Source organism: Gracilinanus agilis, chromosome 3 (genome assembly GCF_016433145.1).
Source record: "Gracilinanus agilis isolate LMUSP501 chromosome 3, AgileGrace, whole genome shotgun sequence".
NCBI lineage: Eukaryota > Metazoa > Chordata > Mammalia > Didelphimorphia > Didelphidae > Gracilinanus > Gracilinanus agilis.
Window position 1 is genome coordinate 91896255 of NC_058132.1, and position 25855 is coordinate 91922109.

Below are 25855 nucleotides of genomic sequence, written 5' to 3' on the forward strand. Positions count from 1 at the left end.
ATCAATTCTTTCCAAGTTTCTTTGAATCATCTTAATTTTTTATAGCACAAGAATATTTCATTGCAACTACATATTTGTTATTCATGTAATATACATGTTACAGTCATAGTATTTCCTTAATGATTCCCCAATTAATAATGGTCACTCACTTCCCTTTCATTTCCTTGCTACTATAAAAAAAAGATACTTTTGTCTATGGATCTTTTAAGTTTTTGCCAAAAATAATTTTTCTAGTAAATTTAACTAGGAAAAAAGAGAGGGAAAAAAAGGAATATAACTTCTTAGTTTCTGTACTTTAGTAAGAACACAAGCATGTATGAAAATCATAGCTTTTAGAAGTAGTCCAAAAGGCATAGCAAAGGTAACAGAGAAAATGCAGGGATCTCACCTGAATTCTCAAAAATTTCCCTCTCAACAACTTTAAAATAATGCTTCAAAACTAATTTTCGAGAAGAACCCACAAAAGGACCAAGTGAAACCATTTTCTTTGCCAAGACAACTTAGAAGGTCTGCAGGAAAGGTCTGTCACACATGGGTGAAAGTAGAGCACAGTCCACCACAGGCAATAGTGCAGCAAGACAGCAGCATGTCAAACCTCAATCAGCCAACAGCAAGGCCCTGAGGCCTGGTGCAAGCCAGCAGCAGGCTTTGGGACAATTTGAATTGGCAGCAGCAATTTCAGGAGCTCTCAGCCCACAGATAGTAAGAGGGTTGGACAAATAGTAAAACAGAGGCCTCTTTGCTGGCATTGGGTGTAGGACTCTGTTGCATTGCCCACATGCAGATCTGGATCTCAGTCCCAGCTCAAGGAGGAACACTAGCACACCAGAGCTTGTAGCCATAGAGGAACAGGGACTGTAAGGGTTAAATTGGGGTTTGGACTAAATAAGAGAGTTATAAATTCAATGTTGTGGCCGCCAAATTCAAAATATCCCCTAAGCCAGAAAAAACTGTTAGCAACTTTTATTTATAAGGAGGAAAAGAAAGTCGAAGTATGAAATGTAGGAGGGAAAGAGATAAGGAGTTGCTTAGTCTACCCTAAGTGCTGATCCGATGAAATTCAGCTCACTCCTGACAAAGTTCCAGTCTTCATGCGGATCTAGGGAAAAGGTCTCCTCCAAGCCGAGGCAGGGATCTTGGGAACCAATCTCCAGATGCCAGAAAGGGAATAAATGCTAGACCTTGTTGGTCTCTTTTTATATCCCTTTTTTCCATGTCACTTCCTGTCACTCCTCCTTCTTCACAGAAACCAATGTCAGTCTTTCAATTTGCCTAGCACTACCCAAGGTGAGGGATAGTGGTCTTTGGAGTTATCATTCTAGTAAGTGACTTGGGAACTCTCATACTTAATGGTAAGTAGGGGTACTTTAAGTAATTGATTTGATTAGCTAAAAATAGGCAAGGGGAGAGTTAATCCTATATTTACAATCCTCCCTGTGATTCTTTGGGAGACTAATCTCCCCAATAAATCATTTAACATAACTAGCTTATACTTCTAAGGATCTTTTGGTAAGGATGCATACAATATTGTACTTTCTAAGAGGAAACTTCAATAGTTGGAGAAAAGAGGGAAATAGAAGAGAGAGAGCAAAACCAATATTTGCTTGCTAGATACATTGACAAAAAGCCAATTAGGGGGCAATCCCCTTTGGCTTAAGAGTTTACATTCAGAATAAATGATATATTCAAACCCCTTCAGTTCATTCAGTATTATACCAAAGTTCATTCTGGATCTTCTGATGCAGCGTAAGTTTCTTTTAGATTTCTTTATGACATCTTCTCCAAACAGTTCATTTTCTTGATTCAGAGAGCTAATGATCTTCTTTTCCCAAAGTTTTTTCTCAAAAAAAAAAAAAAAAAAAAGTTAAGTCTGGATTTTATGACAATTTCCAAAGTGGAAAAAGAGGTTCGCTCACAGACCAGAGCATAGACCAGAAAAGCAGTAACCACACCTCTCCTTAGATCATACCACCTTAGAAGAAATGAAAACTGAATGACTTCGCTATTCTCAGCAATTCAGTTGATCCAAAACAATTCAAAGGACTCAATTGTGAAAAAAATATTCACCTCCAGAAAAAGAACTGATGGAGTCTGAATGCAGATTGAAGCATAGTGTAACTCTTTCCCATATTCCCTCCAGCATTTGTCATTTTCCTTTTTGGTCATCTTAGCCAATCTGACAGGAGTGAGAGTTGTCTTAATTTGCATTTTAGTTATTAGTGATTTAGAATGTTTTTTAAATATGGCTATTGATGGCTTCTATTTCTTCCTCTGAAAACTATTCATAACCTTTGACCATTTTTTAATTGGGGAATGACCTTAAAAATGTGGCTTAGTTCTCTATGAATTTTAGAAATGAGACTTTTATCAGAAAAACTTACTGCAAAGATTCCCTCTCTCCCCATTTCTTGATTTTCTTCTGGTTTTAGCTGCATTGGTTTTGCTTGATATTCTTGACCTTTTTTGTCTCTCTAGATTAATTTTATTATTTTTGCAGCTTTATAAATTTATTGCTAATGTGATTGGTATGGATCTGAATAAATAAATTAATTTAGGTAGCATTGTCATTTTTATCATATTGGCTTAGCCAACCCATGAGCAATTAATCTTTTTCCAGTTAATCATATCTGTTTTTATTTATGAAGAGTGTTTTATAATAGTCTTAATGTAGGGAGTTCTAAAAACTTCTAGAATATACAAGGTTTTTAAACTTTGAAGGACACCTCCACATTGTAAAAACCCTGTTTCTTTAAAAAAACTCCAAAAACATCCTCTCCCCACAATTTAGAAATACATTTACCATGCTTAGCAAGGCAAAACTAAGAGTTTATTATATGCCAGAAACCTTACTAAGGACTGGGGATACAAATACAGTACAAATTAAAAATAAAAACAATTCCTACCTCAAGGATATCATATTTTAATGGGACAACACAATATATAAAAGTGAACTGAAAAGGCAGGAGAAGGAAGGGGTGAATATAGGTTCTGGAGGCTTAACATCAATGTCCAGAAAATCAGAAGCATAGGATGAAGGGAATAAAGATTGACTAACCTGAGGTTTACCCTGAAATGGAAGCTCCAGTTAAAATTCATAAATAGGAAAACAGGGCTGGGATGGCAAAGGGAGTACCTTCAGAACCCAATCCAATTCAGTAGACATTTAAGATCTACTGTGTGCCAGACATTGCACTAAGCACTGGGGATCCATTCTTTTTAGATCATTCAACAAACATAATATATTCACACCCAGGCTCTGTCTATTTAGACTTTCTCTGAGACCCCAGTGATGATAAAATTCTGAGGGCTAATGTATATATCATCTCTTCATATAAGAATATGAATAGTTTGACCTCTTTGTTCCTTATGGTTTCTCACTCATGTTTGTTTTTTTTTTTTTATGTTCCTCTTTGAGTACTGTTTTTGAATATCAGATTTTCTGTTTAAATCTGATCTTCCTCCAGGAATGCTCGAAAGACCTTTTATTTAATTAAATAATTGTTTTACCCTCGGTAGGATTATACTCAGTTTTGCTAGGTAGAGTATTCTTGGTTAGACCCTTTACCTTCTGGAATATCATATTCTAAGCTCTATTCCTTCATGATGGTGGCTTCTACATTTTATGTTATCCTGACTGGGACTCCATAGTATTTGAATTTGTTCTTTGCTGATCTCTATATTTTTTCCTTGACTGAGTGGGAGTTCTGAATTTTGGCTAAAATATTTCTAGGGAGTTTTCATTTTGGAGTTCCTTTCAGGAAATGACTGATGTGTTTTTTCAGTTTCTACTTTTTTGTCTGGTTCTAAGATATCTAGACATTTTTTTTAATGACTTCTTGAAATAAGATTTCTAATACATTTTTTTGTTCTTGTTATTCTAGTTCAATGATCATTAAATTATTTCCCTTTGATCTATTTTCCAGGTCAGTTGTTTTTCCTGTTATTTCACATTTTCTTTTTTTTTTTTCAGGCTTTTGATTTTATATTATTATTTCTTGATGTGTCAAAGTCATTAGCTTCCATTTGACCAATTCTACTTTTTAAGAAATTCTTTTTCTCTGTGACTTTTTTGTACCTCATTTTCTATGTGACTAATTCTGCCTTTTAAAGAGTTTTCCTCAGTGAATTTTTGTGACTTTTTCCAGTTCGCCTATTTTTTGTGTGTGTGTTAGATTTTTTCCCCCATTTTTATTGTCATGCAAAACACACCTCCATCTTGGTCATTGTTAGAGCACACTCATACATAAACAGAACCCCAAAATAAAACCAAAGATACACTCATGTGAAAGATGACTCCAATATTTCTTTCTCTGGAGGTAGATAGCATTTCCGATCATTAGTCTTTCAGAATTATCCCAGATCATTGCATTGCTGAGAGTAGCCAAGCTTTCAAATATAATCATCATCCAATATTGCTGTAATTTTATACAATATTCTCCAAGTTCAGCTTATTTCGTTCTGCATCAGTTCCTGCAGATCTTTCCAGCTTTTTCTGAAATCATCTTGCTTATCATTTCTTATAGCACAGTAGTATTCTATTACCAACATGTACCACAATTTCTTTAGCCATTCCCCAATTGTTGGACATCCCCTCAATTTCCTATTCTTTGCCACCACAAAAAGAGTAGCTATAAATATTTTTGTACAAGTAGGCCCTTTCCCCTTTTTTTTATTATATCTTTGGGATATAGACCTAGTAGTTTGCCTATTTTTTAAGATATTATTTTCTTCAATATTTTTGTGCCTCTTTTACTAAACTATGGATACTTTTTTCATGATTTTCCTGTATCATTCTCATTTCTTTTTATTTTTCTCTCTTTTTTTTAAACCCTTACCTTCCATTTTGGCATCAATACTATATATTGGCTCCAAGGCAGAAGAGTGGTAATGTCTAGGCAATGGGGGTTAAGTGACTTGCCCAGGGTCACACAGCTGGGAAGTATGTGAGGCCAGATTTGAACCTAGGACCTCCCATCTCTAGATCTGGCTCTCAATCCACTAAGTCACCCAGCTGCCCCCTCATTCTCATTTCTTTTCCCAATTTTTCATCCATTTCTCTAATTTGATTATTAAAATCCTTTTTGAGTTCCTCTACTAATTTTTTGGGGGCTTGAGAGCAATTAATATTTTTCTTGGAAGCTTTGGATATGGTAGTATTGATTTAATTGTCTTCTGAGTTTGTGTTTCCATCTTCCTTGTCACCACAATAACTTCCTATATTGAATTTCTTTTTTTGTTGTTTGCTCATTTTACAGCTTTTTTCTTTTCTTTCTTTTATTTTTTAAACTTATAAAACTGTTAGTTAGGCTCTGTGCCCGTGGTGATGGGACCACTATTCCAAGGTTCTTTGTGAAGCTGCCTTCAGAGCTACTTCTGGGGATCTATAAGTTTCAATTCTTCCAAGGTAGTGTGATCTAAGGATTCCCTGTCCTGTATTCTGGTCTGTAAACAACTGCAAGCACTTTTTTCTACCTTTAGAAGTGTGACCAGGGTTTCCTGCTCTCCTATGTCCACAAGAGCTGGGTGTACTAGTGTTCCTTCTCTCCCTGAGACTGTGACCCAAGGCTATAACCTGGATATGTATACGGTCATTGGGACAAGAATCTTGTGCCCAGAGCCAGCAAAGGGACTATTTCTAATCATTTGTCTGATACCCCTTACCATCTGTGGTTGAGCACTCCAGAAGCCTTTGCTGTTGATTCAGCTGCCCCCAAGGCCTGTTGCAAGGGTGGGGCCTGCCTGGCACCCTACTTTGTGCTCCATTTCCATTGAGATATAATAGCCCTTTCATGGTGGCCTTCTAAGTTGTTTTGGGTGGAAAAATTATTTTACCCTATCTTTTTGTGGCTTGTCCTGCTCCAGAATTTGTTTTGAGGCATTATATCATAGTCGTTTGGAGGGTAATTTGGTAGAGATCAGGTGGGTCTATGTACCTACTCTGTCCCTCCTTAATTCGGATTAATAAATTTATGCTAATGAAGCTGAAGATATGTTAAAGATGAAAAATGTAACTAAATAATTAGTAAAGGGGAAGAGAAGAACATTAAATAATTATGTCTTATTTTATTTGGCAACATAAACATGTATTCACATTGAAAGAGAATCATTTCAGGTTCAATTTGAGACATTCTACAATCAGGGATCATCTTCTGCCTCTTACCCCTGGTATATGCTCTGCACACATGCAAAATTCAAGTTCAAGAAAATTGGACATTATTGGCAAAGGACATTCACCCAGAGGAGGTGGGGAGAAAATTAATTAAATTATTTTTTGTGATTCACTACCACCACCCCATATCTGCATCAGTGATTTTCCTAGAATTCAGTCACCATTGTTTAATTTAGGAAATTTTCCATATATAGCAAAAAAAGACAATTCCTAGTAATGGCAATGGGGAGAAATGCTTACTTCAACTGGTTCACAAGTTTGTTTTTTTTATCTCACAGATTTCTGAAGGAAAAGCTTTTGTAAATTTTAAATACAAAGTGAAAACAATTATTATTCCCATCATTTCCTGAAATTTTCTACCATAAAATTTTGTTTATGGATTCCTACCACATCTCATTTTAATCTGACTTTTCTCTGGTTGTGGCCCTTTCACCCATCCTCTCACTCTATCCTTCCCTACCGGACACAAATAAATGCATCCTAATAGCCTCAAGCTCTGTTCTTAATTTTGTGTGTGGGTGTGTGGGTGTGTGGGTGGGGGATCTCTATTCCTCAGACCTTTTCGTGTCTCTCCCTTGACTTCTGAACCATCCTTTTCTTGGCAGCAACATCTTTTGGGACACATTTCTATCCCCTTTCACCTCCAGTCCAGAATATTACTATAGTGCTGTCAAGATCACAAAACTGGAAAGAATTTCACAGTATTTTTAATTCTAGAAATATGTGAGCAGGAACCCCTCTCTGGAACATCCCCAGTGAGTGGGTTGGGAAGCTTCTACTTAAAAGACACCCAGTGTTGTTGTGAAACCAGCTGCCTTGTAAGAAAGCCCCTTGTACTCATGGATAACTCTAATTGTTAAGAACTTTTTCCTGTACCTAGTCTAAATCTTTCCATTGCAACTTCCACTGTTGGCCTAGTTCTGCCTTAGGAGACCAAATAGAACTAATTGAATTTACTACTTGACAACCCTTCAAATTGTTAGCAAAAGTTATTTTCCCTTAATTCCTTTTCTAACATTACTTAATTCCTTCAGACAGACGTTGTGTATACCATGGGCTCCAGTCCTGGTTATTCTTTTCTAGATCTCTTCCAAGTTATTAGTTGCCTTACTGAAATGTGATGTCCAACACCAAACACAGTGCTTTATGTTGTCCTTCCTGATAAGCTTTTCTCTTTGGATCCTCCTCTCTTGAATGCCAGTTGCTTCTTTAGAACTTTGTATTTTTCTAAAACACTTTCATAGATTTATTCTTATTATTCTCAAAGCCAGTCTTTGTGGTAGGAAATTCAAGGAGCATTACCTTTTTTTGAAAGATTCAGAAACAAAGCTGAGGGAGATAAAAGGGGGAAGAGCACAAGCATTTATGAAATGTCTATTGTGTGCCAACACTTTACAGGTATCTTATTTGATCTTTCTAATAGTCCTATAGGATAGATGCTATTATTATCTCCATTTTACAGGTAAGGAAATTGAGGCACAGAAAGGTTAAATGAATTGCGTGTGATCATATAGAGGATATTGAGGTAGACTGTGGTTAAGTGACTTGCCCAGGATCACACAGCTAGTGTCAGAGACTGGAAGCTAGTGTCAGAGCCTGAATTTGAACTCAGGTCTTCTTGGCTTCATGTCCAGCATTATGGCACCACCCAACTGCCACATTTATTCAGTGCCATACTTGAATTCAGTTTTCGTGAATCATAATCCTTTTTCTATTCACTGCCTGGCTGTCAGAATTATTCACAGACTTCTCTCTAAGTTCATATGTTTTGGGGTTGTTGGTTTTTTAAACTATTCTCATTTGTTTTTAAGTAATTGGCTTGATGTCCCCTAATTCCTATACTGGCAGTAGCATCTTGCTTTGAAGCCAGTGAGATAATTAATTCTTAAATTTCTTTAGCAGTTAACTTTTCTTTTTTATTTTCTTTTTTAAACCTTACCTTCTGTCTTAGAATCAGTACTGTGTATTGGTTCCAAGGCAGAGGAGTGGTAAGGGCTAGGCCATGGGGGTTAAGTGACTTGCCCAGGGTCACACAGCTAGGAAGTGTCTGAGGCCAGATTTGAACTTAGGACCTCCCGTCTCTAGGCCTGGCTCTCAATCCACTGAGCCACCCAGCTGCCCTCAACAGTTAACTTTTCAGTGGTTTTACATTCATTTTACACTCATTTGAGACAGAGTCAAAGTTGGGAGGGGTCCTGGTCCAACCTCCCATCTAGGGTAGGAATCCTTCTTACAGTTTTCTTAATAGACATTTTCCCAGTCTTTGCTTCATTATTTCCAATAAAGTGGAACTTAGTTACTCAGAAGGCTGCCCATTCCATTTTGTTATAGTGTCTATTTTAATTGTTGAGAAATTCTTCCTCATATAGACCTAAAATATGCCTTCTTGTAACTTCCCCAAATTGGTCCATTTCTACCTTTTGAAGCTATGTAGAACAATCCCACATATACACATACTCACACCCCTTCCATAGTTAGCCATTCATATATTTAAAGACAGTAATCATTCTCATCTATGGGCTCATCATTCCCAAGTTCTTAAATTTTTGCTTATATAGCTAGTTTCAAACCTCTTCACCATTCTGATTACCCTCCTCCATTTTTTGGTTACCCTCATGTACATTTTTTCATTTCCCTTAAAATGTGGGACTGCAAATTGAACATAATATTCCAGATGCAATATGTCTATCTGAAAATATAGTCGAGTTACTTTGTTTTGCTACCCAAAATTAAATTTGAATTTTTGGCCTCCATGTCATGCTGTTGACTCACTGATCTTGTCATTCACTAAACTTCCTATGACTGCTGTTTAGCTGTCTTTGCCCCTTCTTGCTGGAAGCCAGCCAGCAGCTCCAGGGGGTCTGGGAAGGTGTGCGGTTTAGGTGAGAAAGAAGAGTCAGACACAGTGGATTTCCGGAAGCTGTTCTGAGAACTTCCTGTGAAATTTTTATTTTTATACTTTTCTCTCACAGTCACACAAATGCTGGGAAAATGTACATTTCAAACCCAAAACATAGAAGAACTCAAAGTTATACTAGTTACGTGAGAATTGGCACACAAAACATATTTCTACAATATAGATTATATTTAGTCTAAGCATTCTTCAAGGCTACCAAAACTCTACTTTATCTAAGTTTTATTTTTATAAAAAGAACCTTCAACATATTTCAAAAGGTAGAGTTAAGTGTCAGAACTCTCAAATTCAGGGGGACAGGTCTAATGTAGGAAAGTAGGGAAATGTGAGAATATTTTGGTTTATTCATGTGTCCTTCAAACTTTTAGACAGAGAGAGAGGGAAAGATTAGAACAGCTTCTGCTATTTTTTGAGGGTATGAACTATTAACTCATTAAATGCTGATTTATTATAACATATTAAGGAGAATTTTATAAAGGGTTTTCTATGAATGAATTTCTATAAAAGGATTTTATATCTATACTATAAAACTTGAGGTTATCCTAAAAATATAGATTATAATAATCTTAATAATAAAAAGTGTTAATCAGAAGAGAGTCACACAGAAGGGCCTGATTGGTCATCCATACTGTGACCTGATTTCCAGACAGCAGGGATCAATGTAGGGCTCTGCTGTCTGCATTGACTTTGATGGAGCCCTGATGGGGGACCCTTATTTCTCTGAGGGCCTCTCGGCACCTCCTGTATTTGAGCAGTTGATTTTTTAATCTAAATTTAGGACTTTAATACAATGAAATTTCATGTTCTTGATTTTGGGCCCGTATTTTAGCTTAACAAGATCTTTTAGGATCCCAAATTTATTGTCCAACGTATTATTGCACCCTTCCAGCTTTGTGTCAGCCACACATTTGAAAAGCATGCCATTAGCATCATGGTACAGATTGTTGATGAGAAGGTCTAAGGTCCCAAGAGTACTTCCTGGACTTCTTCTGGGCTGGCATCAGTTACTCTTTAGATCCAATTTTTCTACTAGTTATAAGACTTTCTAATTTTACTACCATCCAGCCCAAGACTTTCCATGTTTTTCACAAGGATATTGTGAGTGATATTGTCCCTTTCAACCACAAATGCAGCTCTAGTCCTGGTGTAATGAAAAAACATTAGCCTGAATCTAAAGGAAGAATCTTTCAAGTTTAAGCCCTGACCCTGCCAGTTATTAGCTGTGTAAACTTCAATTCCTTAAGTTCTCTTCTGTAAAATAATATCAGGTTTAGATTTTATATCATGATGTACCCTTTATCTGGTCATATCTACCACTTTATGAAGTAAATGTCAATTTTGTATGTACCATACAATATTTAGCACAGTGCCTTGTACACAGTAGGTGCTTGGCAAATGCTGGTGTAGAGAGAGGGCAGTGTTTGATGAATGAGAAGGGTCAGGAAGCTATTTAGTAACAGAGAAGCAAATCTGGGCTATTTGGCCTGAAGTGTTAGCCTTGTGTCTATTCTCTTCTTACACTTGAATATGTGATCCCAGATTTGAAAATTTTACTTTGGGGGCCCTAGAATCCCCATGTTTCTAACGAGTGAGTATGACTTGAGCAATCTAGCTCTCAAGTAGGGCCTCCATCCCCTGCATCCCTTTGTGGGAAGTGGTGAGGTCATTTTGTCTCCCTTCACTTCTGTCATTTCCTCTGCCACTTCCCTCTTTCTCAAAAATATAATTGGCCACAAAGTCCACAGCTCTACATCATTCACAACAGCAGCCCCACCAGCCTTTTAGGGAGGCATAAAGTACTTTTGTACTATGAGGCATAGGGGGAATAAACATTTCATATGAATTGGCAAAATTATAAGTATACAATATGAGGTTGTTATGAGGGAGGTACCTTGGTCTTGTATCTTTCTAGTCAGGCTTCTGAACTCAGCCATCTTTTATTACATCATCTTCCTGCCTGTCTGAATAGCTGTTTTCCTCTTCATTGCACCACCACCACTCCCCCCCCTTTTTTTTTAAACCTACTCCTACTCCAACAATTGCTTTGTCTTCAAGGTAATGGATAGCTAATCTCTTATGTTCTCCAGGCGTTTGCCTTCCTTAGCTAGAGTAGATGTAAAATTTAAGCTTTAGATAACTATATAGAGAACCACAGAAAACCTTTAAGGAAGCTAAGGATTTATGAAGCCTATCCAATCCCTGTTCCAGGGTGACAGAAATAATAATAATACTTTTTTTTAAAGTACTTTAAGGTTTGTAACGAGCTTACTTCATAGCAATATTGTGACGAAGTTGAGAAAAGTATTTTTAACTACATTTTTGTAGCTGAGGAAACCCAGAGAAGCAGGGCAGGAAGAGTGACTTACCTATCTAGTAAGAAACTCATTGGGGTCCATACACAGGTGATTTTCTGATTCAAAGGCCAGTACTCTTTCCTTTATGTCCCACTGTTTCACGTCTGAACTCAAACTCAGGTCTTAGACATTTGATCTCAGCACTGTACTATGCTATGGTCCCAAAACATCCACAGGGGTTATGATGGAATTCTCCAAAGTGTTGTCATCAAGAAATAGCCCTAGAGAAGCAGAAAGCTTGAAGCTAACCTCAGAGCACATTGGCTTTATACCTTAACAGAGCAATATGGCATTGTAATGTTTTGGGAGGTTTCACTATTTTTCTGGGGTTCCAGAAGAAAAGATAATGGGACTGTGGGAAAAAAGAAGATGTACCTGCCTGCTACATGGATCAGCCTTGGTACCCAGTAATTCTTGCTATTCCAGGTGGCAGAGACCTACCCCATGCAATTTAAATGGAAAAGAGTTTCCTTCCTCTGGTCTTGGCAAGACCTAGCTAACTTAAGGGAAGGAACCTGCTCTAGAATTCATAGTTCTACCTGTTGAAGATTGAGCAACCCTGCCACTGCCTTAGAGTGATCAAACCTGTGCAAAATAATAAGTCACCCAAGGATTTCTTTTAATGTTGATTGGGAGGGAAATTGGAAGAGATTTTGAGAATTTGGCTGTATTGATCCCATCTTCCTCATGTTTTCTTTCTAGGCTGGTTTATAAATGGTTCTTGCTAATATACAAAATCAGTTATGCCACTGGAATCGTTGGTTACATGGCTGTGATGTTCACCCTCTTTGGTCTTAACTTGTTATTCAGGTAAGTAGATGCCCATTGTATGTTATACTAGTTCCCTGGGTGAGAGGATCAATGGATGTGGCCTTGTTTTCTAAAGGGTTTCCAGCTGAGTGGGATATTTATTCATTTATTTAACCAGCCAACATTTTTAAAGTATTGCCTCTCTGAAAGCATGGCACCATGTGCTTAGCATTGAATAGCATTTGATGTGGAACCAGTATCAGAGAGCAAGACTTTGTATTTGAGGCCTCATTTGTCATGGAAAGAAAACTGCACTAAGAGCTAGGAGAACGGATTCTCTGGCCTCAATTGCTTCATATAGCATTACTGAGCTTTAATTTTTTCCACTGTAAAATGATGAGAATGAAGTTTGCCTACTTGATAAAGCTCTTTTGAAGGTAAAACCTTCAATAAATGATAATTGTTAATTATTATCAATAGAACTTATTCTCAGTGCTTTATGTTAGCAAAGTATGGGAAGAATCTGGATTAATAAAATTGACTGATAGGCCAAAATAATTTAGGGGATGGTAATAGATCTATCCAACTTGAATATCTCTCAGAGGTATTCATAAAGAGCAATAGTAATAATTGATTGTAGAATTTGGGGCTCAAAACATCCTTAGGTATTGTCAAGTTCAACCTTTTCATTTTCCAGAGCCCAGAATGGTTTGAGGCAAAAGAAAGGGACTTGCCTAAAATCAAATAGCAAGTCAATGACAGAGGTGGGACTAGAACCCAAATTCCTACTCTGAGAGCTGCCTTCAGCCTAGGGCTGTTGTGAGGACAAGATGAGAAAATAGACATGAATAGACTTTGGAAAAGTCTTTCTGCTGAGCAGATACAAATCTAGGCTTCCCAAGCCCTGTTTGTTAACTGAAGTAGTAATAGACTAGGCTGGGGTACCCAGGAAAAGTAGTTCTTTATATATATATATTTGTTTGTTTGTTTGTTTGTTTGTTTGTTTATGTGTATATATATATATCTCCCTTACCTTCCATCCTAAAATCAATACTGTGTATTGGCTCCAAGGCAGAAGAATGGTAAGGACTAAGTTGATTTGCCCAGGGTCACACAGCTAGGGAGTATCTGAGGCCAGATTTGAACCTAAGACCTCCTGTTTTTAGGCCTGCCTCTCAATCCACTGAGCCACGCAGCTTTCTCCAGGAAAGATAGTTCTAATGTACTTTCCTGAGCTCAGCTGTAGATAAGAGGAAGCACAGTAGCTTACTCTTCTGACAGATTTGACTTTTCCAAGGTGCTAACATCCTCAGTGAACTTTCCTATAGCCTTTAGAGGTAGACAGTGCAAATATTACCCCCATTTGATAAATCAGAAGTCTAAAACTTAAATGACTTGTCCAAGTTAAGTGATTTGTCCCAGCTTTTCTAACTCAGTATTCAGTTCAGTTCAATAGAGATTTAGGTTCTTTGCCCTAAAAATATTGCCAAGAAGGACTAATGCAGGGACATGTAGACCCAGTAAATAAGGGAGGAATGAAAGATCATTTTGAGAGGTGATCTGGGAAGTCTTCATGGATAATACCTGAGCTGGGCTTCAAAGGAAGGACAAATAGATTATAGCAAACAGATGAGATGGGGTGCTTTTGAGACCTTTACTAATGTACTTAGGTGGAAGGGAGCAGATTTGATCAAATGTTAGCAGTAGTTCCATTTGTCTAAAATAGAGTATAAAGGAAGTTTATTATGAATTTGAAGCTGGAGAAGATTGAAGCTCTATTTTGAAAGAACTTTATGACCTATCCAATGAGTTTATATTTTATCCTCATATAAAGAAAGAATTGTGTATGGTGTTTTGATCAGGTAATTATGATTAAATGTCAGAACTGAAACTTCTGAGTCCAAGCTCAATACTTTTTAAAATACCACACTGTCTCAGGTAGAACATTATTGTGGAAAGATCCAGGCTAGTGATGGTAAACCTTTTAGAGACCAAGTGCCCAAACTGAAACCCTCATGCCACATGTGAGCCACCTGCCTTACCCCAGACAAGGAAGGGAGGAAGTACTCCTATTGGACTCCTGGGCAGAGAGATGGATCATGTGAGAAATGCAATAGAGAAGGGGAAGGGAGCAGACCACTCCAGTATGCATGCCATAGATTTGCTAACACAGACCTAGACAGTAGAGATCTTGATTGAAGTGTGTAAATTTGTAAAGAGAAAAGAGAAGATATTCTGTGAACTTTTCCCTGCCCCTTGATAAACAACTTTTGATACTTGAAGGAACAGTTTTGTGTCAAATGAAAAGTAAGTCTGCTTTCTATTCTTGGATAAAGCTTCCACAGTAGGCCATTATCAATGACAACCAATATTGGGTTAGTATCTTCTTTATGTAAAATTCTGTTCTTAGGACTAAAAAAGTACAAAGTTTAGATAAGACAGTCTTTACCTAACTCTTGGAGCTCATGGAGACTAGTAGAAAATCTAAGTTACAAACATAACGACTATCTATAATACAATACATGGTAAAGACATCAGCAGGTACAGGAGTCTTTGAAAAGGATCTTACTGTAGCTTCTAGGCCTTGGTGACTAATAAAGTTCCTAGAGCATCATATCTGCAACTCTTTTTTATTAAACACATTTATTAAGCACCTACTATGTACAAAGCACTGTATTAAAGTAGCCAAAGATACAAAGACCACAAAAGAAATCATCCTTACCCTCAAGGAGCTTACCTTTTACTGTCAACTCCTAGGAACCAATCCAAGATACTATGCCCTTTGCCCAAGCCATCCTTTTATTGCTCTATATACTTCTTGTCAGTAAAGCCCAAGACTTGCATTCTGACCTTATAGGTCTTTGAGCTTGCTTGAACTTCCTAGATTCAGAGACCCACTTTTCAGTTCTCTAATTGTCAATTACTTCTGTTACTATGTCTTGGTGCTCAATTCTAGTATTCATTCTCTCTTACCTTTTTCATCATCTTTATACAGCTTGACCATAAGAATTCATTTCTAGAGTTTACTCACATAGAAAAGAAATTGTATGAAGATTAAGAAAGCGCCCCAGCTGGATAACATTTAAGTCTGCCAATATCATCCTTAGCTAAAAATTCTCCAAACCTATTTTGATACATAATTCTTTTGGCCTAGAGCCCACAGCTGTTGTGCTATTCCATCTCAACCCCAAAACAAGATTCATCTTCCTCACCAGAAGACCTCTGCCCTGGACATTTCTCTTTCCTCCACCCAATCAGTGGTGGGGCAAGAGATAAAACATGCTACTACTACATACAACTATTTTTTTTCTAGTTACTGAGAAAGCTGAATAAATCAGCCATACAAAGGTCCATCTCTTCTTCTAGTCTATGGATTACAGGTGGGAGTCATGTTTCCCCCTCCAGATGGGAGCTTTCTGGGCCCTTTCTTCTTACTCTCTTCTGGCATCTACGGGATAGCTTAGAATCTTGTGTACCTGTATATTGTCCAAAAATATCAGACCTGAAAGGGATTCTATAGTCCAGCCCTAGTTGAGCCTCTCTATAAAAAGCTGGTAATATCATCTTATAGCTTCTATTTGAAGACTTTCAGTGACAGGAAAACAGCACCTCTAGAGGCATCTCATTTCATTTTTAGGCAGCTCTTAATTGCTTGTGCTGAACTTAACCAAGCCCATAGCAATCACTGGGCCACTTCTTATGAATCTGAGACAAAAACAAATATAGCTTCTTGGCTGTTCCTTGTCTTTGTTTTTTTCCTCTCTGCCTCCTAATCTTCTGGGACTCCAAAATACATACACATAGCTATCATCATGCCTGGCTTCTGCTGGACATTCTGATCTACTTTTCTGATCAGATTAAAGTGTAACCAAATCCCTTTCCTCTAAATTCAGCCAAGTCAAAGACCAAAGCTTGGGATCCTGGGAAAAGCCAAGTAGAGTAGTTCTGGAAGGGAAGAACTCGGGAAGGACTCACCTGGCTGGCTGAAAATGTTCTGTGGGCTTGTTTGTCCCAGAGCACCTGTTTAGTGGTCCCTGTCAGGCCCTACCTTGGAATGTAGTTCTCTCAAATACAAATAGGTACATAATAGCACTGTCTTATTAAGCAAATTCCAATCTAATATAATTAGAGTGTAATTACATTCCAATGTAATAGCATACATTACTAAGTATCTACTGTATTTAGAATACTTTGCCAGGTGCTGAGGACAGTTATTGATAATACATGATCCCTGTCTTCATAGTATTTGCAGTCTAATATTGAGAAAGGAATATTGATTTTTTAAAATAACAATAACTCACATTGATATGATGTTTACAGAAAACTTTGCATACTTAGATACATTTAATATTTGACTTGTGCATCTTTGAAGGCCATTGCCCATGCCTAGAATACGTTCCCTCCATAGCATTACCAATTGAATCCTTCCTCCTTTAAGGACCAGCCCCCAAATCCATAAAGCCTTCTCAAATTTCCCCAGCTTTAACAGAGATCTTTTTCTATTTAGATTTTCTTAAGAGTGCTTTTTTTTTTTTTTTTTTACCATTCCTATGCCCTTCTCACATTTCTTCTTCATATATTTACCTGTACACATATCATAGCCCTTCAGAAATTGTAAGCTCTTTGAGGGCAGGGATTGTATTGGTTTTTATTTCTGTAGCTTTCAAGGCATCGAACCTTTAACAGAGTAGGTATTTAATAAATGTTTCTTAAATTGAATTAAAGTACATAGGTGCCAATAAAGATCTCCGTGGAAGTATCTTTCATGCTGTGTCCAGAGTTTGTTTTCCCATTGAAATTTGTCTCTCATAATAGTTTTCTGCTCCTTAGTCCCCTGCTACAAGCAATCAGAGCTGGCTGCTTGTTTATACAAGCCAGGCACAGTAGTCCCTGGCTGCCTCCTGCTATAAGTCTGCTAAGGATGACAACTCTTATGTGCCTTTCTTCCTTCAGTTTCTAGCAATTACCCAGCCCCATCTATGACAGCAATACTCAAGTTATAGTTCTTGAAACATGCCCGTGGTAAGTTGTGTCAGGAATAATTGAATGGATAGTCTCCTTCCTTTGTCATTTAGTATATGAGGACTTGCCCAGTTTTTTAAAAGATGCTTTCTAACCTAGGACAGGAACTGCCTCCTTTATCACCTTTCATTTGGACTGTTAAATTAGTGTCCTAACCTGCCTTACCATCTTTAGCCTCTTCTAATCCACCCAAAGCATCATAGCCAGATTAAATTTATTAAAGCATGGCTCCAAGCATACCTCTCTCCTCCTCAAAACCTTCAGTGGTATTTCTTTGGTCTCCAGTGCCTAGAGGAGAAAGTTTATCTAGGATTCCAGAATTGTAGACTTAGAAAGAATCTCAGAGGTCATATAGAGTCCAGTCTTTACCTAGACAGAAATCTGTTCCCTCTAGAACATCAAATTGTCATCCTACCTTTGGTAGAAGATTTGTAGAGCTATAGTTGATGGAACACTGGGAATCGGGAAGACCTGGATTCATTTCTCACCTCAGAAACTTAAAATCTGCGTGAACCTTAACAAGTCATTTAATCTCTTTCTCTGCTTCAGTTTCCTCATCTATAAAGTTCACTTATACTTGACGGAGGCCCAAATTAAGGCTTACTTCACTTCTAAAGCTGTGATTCCATATTTTCTAGTGAGCAGAAATCCCAAATCTCCCAAGGTGACCCCTTCGCTTGTAGCTTTAATTGTCAGGAAATATTTCCTTATATCAAGGCTTATAGCTGTCTTTCTGCAGCTTTTACACATTGTTCCTAGTTTTGTAGCCAAACAGAATAAGTACACAATTTCCACGCGACAGCCCTTCAAATACTTGAAAGTATCTCTCATGTTCTTAAGCTTTTAGGCTTAAGTATGGCACTTTTTTAGCCTTATCTTTTGTAGGCAGCTGGTGACACAGTTGATAGAGGGCCAGGCATTGAGGCAAGAAGACCTGAGTGCAAATCCAGCTTCAGTAACTTACTAGCTATATGACCCTGGGCAAATTAGTAAACCTCATCTGTAAAATGGCAATAATAACAACACTTACTCCAGGATTAGGGCAGATAGTTGGTGAAGTGGACAGAATACCAGGCCTGAAGTCAGAAAGACACATCTTCCTGAGCCATCTGGCTTCAGACACTTACTAGCTGTGTGACCCTGGGCAAATCACTTAACCTTGATTGTCTCAGTTCCATCTACAAAATGAGGTGGAGAAGGAAATGGCAAACCACCCTAGAATCTTTGTCAAGAGAACTCCAAATGCAGTCACAAAGAGTCAGACACAGCTGAAATGACTAAACAACAAAAACCTCCAGGGTTTTCTTGAGGATCAAATGAGATAACATTCATAAAGTGCTTAGCCCAGAGCTTAGCACATCGTTGATGCTATAGAAATATTAATTCTCTTCTTTCCCCTATCTCATAATAATCTTCATTATATACTATGTGTTCTGACCAAACTGGCCCCAGACACATTCCATAATTTACTCCAGGAATGCCATCTTCCGCACATCACCTATTTAGCCAACAGTTATTAGACACAATTATATGTTCAGCCATTGTGCTTAGCACTGAGGATGCAAAGATAAAGAACAGCACATTATTTTCTCTCTAGAAATTCCACTCTAGAGTGTGAAGTGAGGCACATGTGCAAACAAATATTATATGTTACAGATACAGCATAATGGGGACAAATGAGAAACCAGATAGAGTATTTAGGAGGAAGAGGAAATACTATCAGTTTTGGGAAAAATGAAACTTTATAGAGGACAGTGGCACTTTAGCTTTGCCTTGAAGAAAGAGAGCAATTTCTCTTTCTTTAAGCAGGCTTAGAAGTGGAAAGAAATGTGTTCCTGTGCTGGGGTTATTCCCTATAAATAGAATGAGGTGGAATGAAGCAAAAAGAGCAAGCCAACATTAGGAAACAGTTAATGTTCATCTTGGTTGGAAAGTAGAATGCATGAAGTAGAAGTATAATGTGAAAGAAAGGTGAAAGGGTAGTTTGCAGCCACTTTCAGAAGTCCTTGAATGCTAGACAAAGTAGTTTTTATTTTCTCCTAAAGGCAATAAGAGGCTACTAAAGGTTTTTGGCAAGAGAGTCAATAGGACCATTTGATATCCTATCCATCTTTTAAGGCCTGGCTCATTCCTACATTCATTCCTTCAAGAACCCATTTATTAAACATCTATTATGTATCTCATCTGGGAAGCTTTCCCTCCCTTCCCCTGCTACTCTTCAAATCATTTCACCCTCATCTAATGTCATAGAACTTTATGTAATTCTTATCCACTTATCTTCTAATTTATATTTATTTGTGTGTAGGTTCTACTTACCCTATTACATTAAAAGGTCTTTAAATCAATCAATCAATAAACATCTAATAAGTGCCTACTATATGCCAAGCACTGTGCTGAGCCTTAAAGACAAATATGATGTTCAACACTGAGCATTTCACATAGCTTTTTAATAGATATTTGTTGAGAAAATGAACTAATAAAGCTAAATAACTTGAAATCCTAGGCATGGGAGAGTCCACTATACTTCCTGTGTGATCTTCCTGCTTCCCTTACAGAATCAAACCAGAAGATGCAATGGATTTTGGGATTTCCCTCCTGTTTTATGGCCTTTACTATGGAGTCCTTGAGCGGGACTTTGCAGAAATGTGTGCAGACTACATGGCTTCCACAATAGGAGTAAGTTCACCCAGAAAGACAAAGTTCCCTTTGCTGTTGTCAACAGAGATTTGGGGATGATTTTTCAAATATGGGTGTGTCAGAGCTGGGCTGGCCTGGGCTAGAGGAAATGGGATGGGAAGGACTTTGAATTTGGAATCAGAAGACATGAAACTGAATCTTTTGTCACTTTCTAGTTGTGTTAATCTTGAAAAAGTCACTTCACCAGTCTAAGCCTCATTTCCCTCATCCATAAATGGAAATTGTAATGATGATAAGTGAAATCTATGTAAAATTTTAAGGTATGCAAAATGTTGTGTAGGTCTTTTTAATTTGAGCCTCACAATAACTTAAAGGTAGGTACTACAGGTATGATACTCATTTTACAGATGATGATTAGATCATTCTTTTCTTATATTTAAGGTTTATTTTTCTCATAATAATCCTGTGAGGTAGGTTGTAGAAATGTTCTTATCCCGTTTTTATAGATGAGAAAGCTCCTGAGGCTCGAGAGGAAAAGTGACTTTTTCGTGGTCAAACAGCTAAGAGGTGTCAGAGTGGGGATATGCACATAACTCTCTTTTTCCAAATGCATCACTGTATTTTTCACTGATCTAGGCTGCTATCTAAACAGTTTTGCAAACTAGAAAGCACTATATGATGTCAACCATTGTGAGAACCAGCTATAAAGATAAAGACTGAGGGAATACATGGTTGAAATATTTAAAATCATTAAGGATGAAAATAAAAGTTAATTTGCACTTGTGGACCAAATCTCAGAAGTCTGATATCCAAGGGTCTAATGGGTCAATAAGAGAAAATACTCTTTTGCCCAATGGGTATTTAACATGTGGAAGTTGTTATCTGTAGTGGTTAATCAAGCTGAAAATATATAAGTTGGTTCAAGAATGGTTTAAATAACAATCACACTTTTGTGGTGTTTTACTGGGGGAATGCATTTTATTTAGGAGATCTCATTTAATATAACATGGAATTTGGATGTTCAATATCCATCCCTCACTTTGAGGATATCATAAAGTGCAGGTAAATTGTCCGATTTTATTTATTTATTTATTTATAAAGTGCAGGTAAATTGTCCAATTTATACTCCTTTGTATTCTCATCTGAGGAACAATCCTGGACTTGAGAGGCCTTGGGTGTGGTTCTGACAAGCATTATCTCTGTAATATTGTCTCCTTGGTCCACCATTGTACTCAACAGGCAAGAGAAACCAGGCTCAGTGACCCAAAGACAGGTGGTAGAAAGAGCCCTGGATTTGGAATCTGCTACTTTTTAGCCATATTAATGTAGTCAATGCACTTGACCTCTGACTGTTTAGCTTTCTCAGTGATAACATTACTCATGTAGGAATACAAAGAGTTCTTGTCAAGTAACTCACTGCTTTATGACCTGTAAAGTGGTATGACAATCGTGAGCTATTACCATTAATGTACATCTTCTCTTCTGACTTCACTGTAGCAGAGGAGTTGTTCTAGTTGTCAGAGGTACTACCAATCCACTAAAGCTGGAAAGACTTTGGGTTTGTGTGGTTCCAGCTGTAGATTGTATCTTTTGTCAGCCAGTATCATCCTAGCTGATTATGGACAGGATTATCATCCATGTATCGGTTTGGTGGGCTGGGTCAGGCCAGCCACAGGTCAGTCCTCTGGTAGTTTGAATGAATTGAGATACTAGTAAGTCATTCAGTAGGTAATAGAAGGTTTACTTAGGCATAGCTAAAGGAAGATATTCGGCAAAGATACTCAGTGAGCATAGGCATTAATTTAGCTGAGCACCAAATCCCAGTGCTAGTCAGGTTGTCAATCCATAGTCATAAGCCATAGGGAGAAAGCTCAAGTTCTTCATGGCCTTTTGTACTCAGGCAATCAGGAAGTGACTTCAGTGACTTGAGCCAGTTCTTCTTAACCAATCAAGTGTCCAGAAAAACTTCACTACTAAAATTCTTAAGAAACAGAATTAGCCTAACCTGTATGGGGTTAACTTAATCCTAAAAAAAAGCAAAGCCACCTACCAACCCAAAGAAATAATGTTCCTTTTAAAGTAGGCCTCCAGAGGCAGTAGGTGGTACAGTGGCTAGAGCTCTAGGCTTAGAATCAGAAAGACTCGTGGTTATGAATTCAAATACTAGATATGTGGCCCTAGACAAGTTACTTAACTCTTAGCCCCCCTTCCCTCCAAAAAAGAGCAGACTCCAAGTAATGATTTTTTGGGCCACAGCAAACCCAAAAAGACCTGTTTATAAAGGCATGAAGAGGTTGGAATGAATATTTAGTTGCAGGAAGACTCACATAAATGACCCTTGATGGCTAAGTATTTATTTTAAATGAAGAAACAAAGTGAAATACCAAGAGATTGTCACAGAATGGCCAAGCTGGAAGGACTTGAGAAGTCATCTGAGCTAGTGCCCTGATTTCAAGCAAATCACTGCCTGTCCTTTTCTTAAAGTCTTTAAGGATGGAGATTCCGCAGTCTTCTTCAGTATCTTCTTCTAGAGTAACGGAATCACCTCCTTAAGCTTTCCCTTCTCCAGAATAAATCATTCTTATTCTTTAGGCTTCTCTTACTAACACCTGTTTTTCTGACCCTCCGCCTATTTTTACCTACTCTTCTTTGACCCTCACCAGTGTTTCACATTGGTTTTTAAGTATGATGACAGGCTTAGGACCTCTAATGCATAGTATTCAGGATTGCTTCTTGGCCTAGTATCTCCAAGGAGCATGTGACTTTTTTCATATTAGTACTTAGCCAGTCACCATAGTGAAATCATGAATATTTTTAGATTCTTTTTAGTTATTAAAGACAAATGATCTTAGGCAAGTCCTTTGTAATTTTTTGGCCATGGTTTCTTCCACTGTGGAGTGGAATTAAATTAAACAGCCTCAAAATCCAACCAAGCTTTCACAGTCTATTCTCTGTGATTCTTCTAAAGGAAGAATTTGTTGCAGCTCTGGTTATAGTTCAATACAAAATTTAATAAACTTCGCATAAAGCCCTGTTCTTGAAGGTCATATAGAGGATACAGTTGCTAATCCAGTCCTTACATTCATGGAGCTTCTTGTCCAAGAGGAAGATCACAGGATTGTAAGACCTTGAAGAATCTTAGAGATAACCTAGCCCTGTGTTGGTGAACCTATGGTGCATGTCAGAAAGGATTGCTCCTTTTCCCCCCTCTCCACACTCACCTCTCATCACCCACCCCTCTGCTCAGCAGCCCAATGGGAGCACTTTCTCCCTCCTCTGTCTAGGGTAAGGTAGGGGGCTCACATGCAGCATGAGGCTTGCAGTTTGGGCACTCAGTCTCTTAAAAGGTTTGCCATCCCTGATCTAGTCCAATACCATTATTTTACAGATAAGGAAACAGGGCCAAAGTCACACAGGTATTAAATAGTAGATTTAGGATTTAAAGTCAGATCTTGTGACTTCAAGTTAAGCACTCATTCACCTGTATACACTGCCTCCTGTGATTTGTACAGATAGTTTTCACTTGATGTAAATTTACATTATGCAAATTTGATTTTTCATAAAGAATTCTGAAAGATACCCACATACCTCAAAAGACACCTTTTAACTTTACTGTATAGTACTATGCTTTCTCTCTGTTCTGCCCCTCAACTCAGCACTTCACAGCCAACCTCCCAGCCCCCAACAACAACAACAAATCTCATCAAGTTGAAAACAGAGGAATGGGCATTAGGAGAGACCACCACCACTGGCAGATTGAGGGCTTAACTTGAGACTTCTAGCTCCAGGAGAGATTTTTGCTCCATTCCACCCACATGTCCAGCCCCTTGTTATGAATAATATTGATATAGATGAATATGTTCAAAAGTATTAAGGGTTTAATGTAATCCATATTGATAATTAAGAAAACCACGCACCTGCTAAGATCTAATTCGAATCGCCCGCCATGCCTTCACCTTGGCTGCTTCCTAGCAAAGAGCGAGTACCAATCAAATTCTCATTTCGCTTTACATTAGCTCACATCACCACATCAGAAGGAAACCCATTGAATCATGGGAAATGTAGTTTGAAATGAGATCCAAATGTCCAAGTTTAGACCAGGGACCTCAAAATCAGTTCGAGGGTCCCCAAATTTCCAATATCATACCCTTCATGGCTGTCTTCTGCCTGTCCATGCTTAGGTACCACATACCTGTCCCTGGCCCCATGTGTTACCCAACCTCTCCTGCCTGTATCTGTGCCTGTTCCCCACATGCCTGCTCCCACATGATGTTTTTGTTTCCTGCCAGACCCCCACATGACTGGCCCCATTCCCCACATAACTGGCCCCATCCCCTGTGCATTCCTCTATCTATTCTCTCTTCTCTGTGCCCCCATCCCCACCATAACCATGAACCATATACCTCTTACCTTCATAGGCACACGTCCCACTCTTCCTTTCTCCCTCCCTCCCTCCTTCCCTTCCTTCCCTATTTGTGGGCAAATTCACATTATGTAAAAATCACTGCAGAGTGGTCCACTTATATAAATCAAGAACTGTCTGTACATAAATAGTTATAATAAAAATTGAAATATAATGGGTGCATAGAATAGATCCAAAGTTCTATGAACGATCTGAGAAAGGAGAAATTACTGTAAATTAAATGAAAGAAAGCTTCATTTACAAGGGATATGTAGTACCTGACCTGGACTTTGTTGTTCAAGTATAATTTCAACAGGAAGAAACAGGGTGAAGAGGAGTAGAGCAGAATCATGGAAAATATGAAAAACAGTTTGAAGTGGAGTAGAATTTGACTTTGAATAGCCTTAGATGCCAGGGATTTCAAAATTTATCCATTTTTTCATACTAAAAAGAATGAAGAGAAGAGAATAATTCCTATGTATATCCTCAAGGTAGAAACAGAGAATAGGTACAAAGAAGGAAGAATAGCACTGGGATACCCAGAAATTCACAGGAGACAAAATCCAAGAAAAGAGTCAGTAGTCAAATCCATATGCTCAGGTATCTGCACAAATGTCGAAGGTTTAGGTTAACAGACCCAAGAAACTAAAGCTTCCAAGGCAAACGTTCTTAACCCAGGATCTATGAACTTGCTTTTAAAAAATGTTTTGACAATTTTAATGTAATTGGCTTCCTTTATAATTTATCCTTTTAAAAATATGATTCCAGAAGGAATCCACAGACTTAACTAGACTACAAAAAGGGTCCATAGCATAAAAATGGTTAAGAACCTCTAGTCTAATGCAGAGAGACAAATTTGACCTCATATTTATCACTCAGATTTGGTGGAATGGAACCTTTGAGTAGCCTGTGTCTCTGGATAGATATGCTTTATTTAAAAATAATAATAAAACTGGTGGTGGGAAAGGTACAGAGACATAGGATTAAATTTAAGAAGGTAAATTCATGTGAGGAAATCTAGAAACCAGAGTGAGAAAGTCAATATTTATATGAATGTCAAAGGAAAAAGAAAGAAAAAGGGCTTCAGTCATTGGAGTACACTAGAATGATTTCTAGATCCATGATGGTGAAGACATGGCATGGGTGCCCAAGTGTGCCAGCGGGGACTGCTCCATTCCCCCTTTCCACCACACACCTGAAGACATTTTTTGCATGCCCCACCCCTCTATCCAGCAGACCAATGGGAGAACTTCCTCCCTCCACTCTCTGGGTAATGCCAGGGGGCTCATAGGTGGCTTGAAGGTGCAGTTTGGGCATGTGGTCTCTAAAAGGTTTGCCAATACTGTCCTAAACAGAAAGATGAAATAGATGAGTTTGGGGAACTGCTCACAAGGATGGCACAGAGAACCAATAGAATCATGGCAGGGCACTTCAATGATACAGATACATGCAGAAAATCAAATAGCTGGTAACTTCCAAGTCTTGCCTTAGTAATAATTTCTCAGACTCCTACATTCAAAAAGTGTAGGAACCAACAAAGGGAAATTTATCTCCTGGATTTCTTCTCAAAAGAGGAGCTAATTTTTATATTAGAAATGATGGGAACC

At 38.0% G+C, this 25855-nt stretch overlaps 1 protein-coding gene across 1 annotated transcript in view; it reads left to right on the forward strand.

Annotated features, from left to right (window-relative positions):
- RNF121 (ring finger protein 121) overlaps positions 1–25855 on the forward strand; it is a 109347-nt gene that overhangs the window by 57472 nt on the left and 26020 nt on the right. The window contains exons 7-8 of the mRNA XM_044668905.1: positions 12140–12247; positions 19765–19885. Of these exons, the coding sequence (XP_044524840.1) occupies positions 12140–12247; positions 19765–19885 (229 nt within the window). The remainder of the gene's footprint in view (positions 1–12139; positions 12248–19764; positions 19886–25855) is intronic.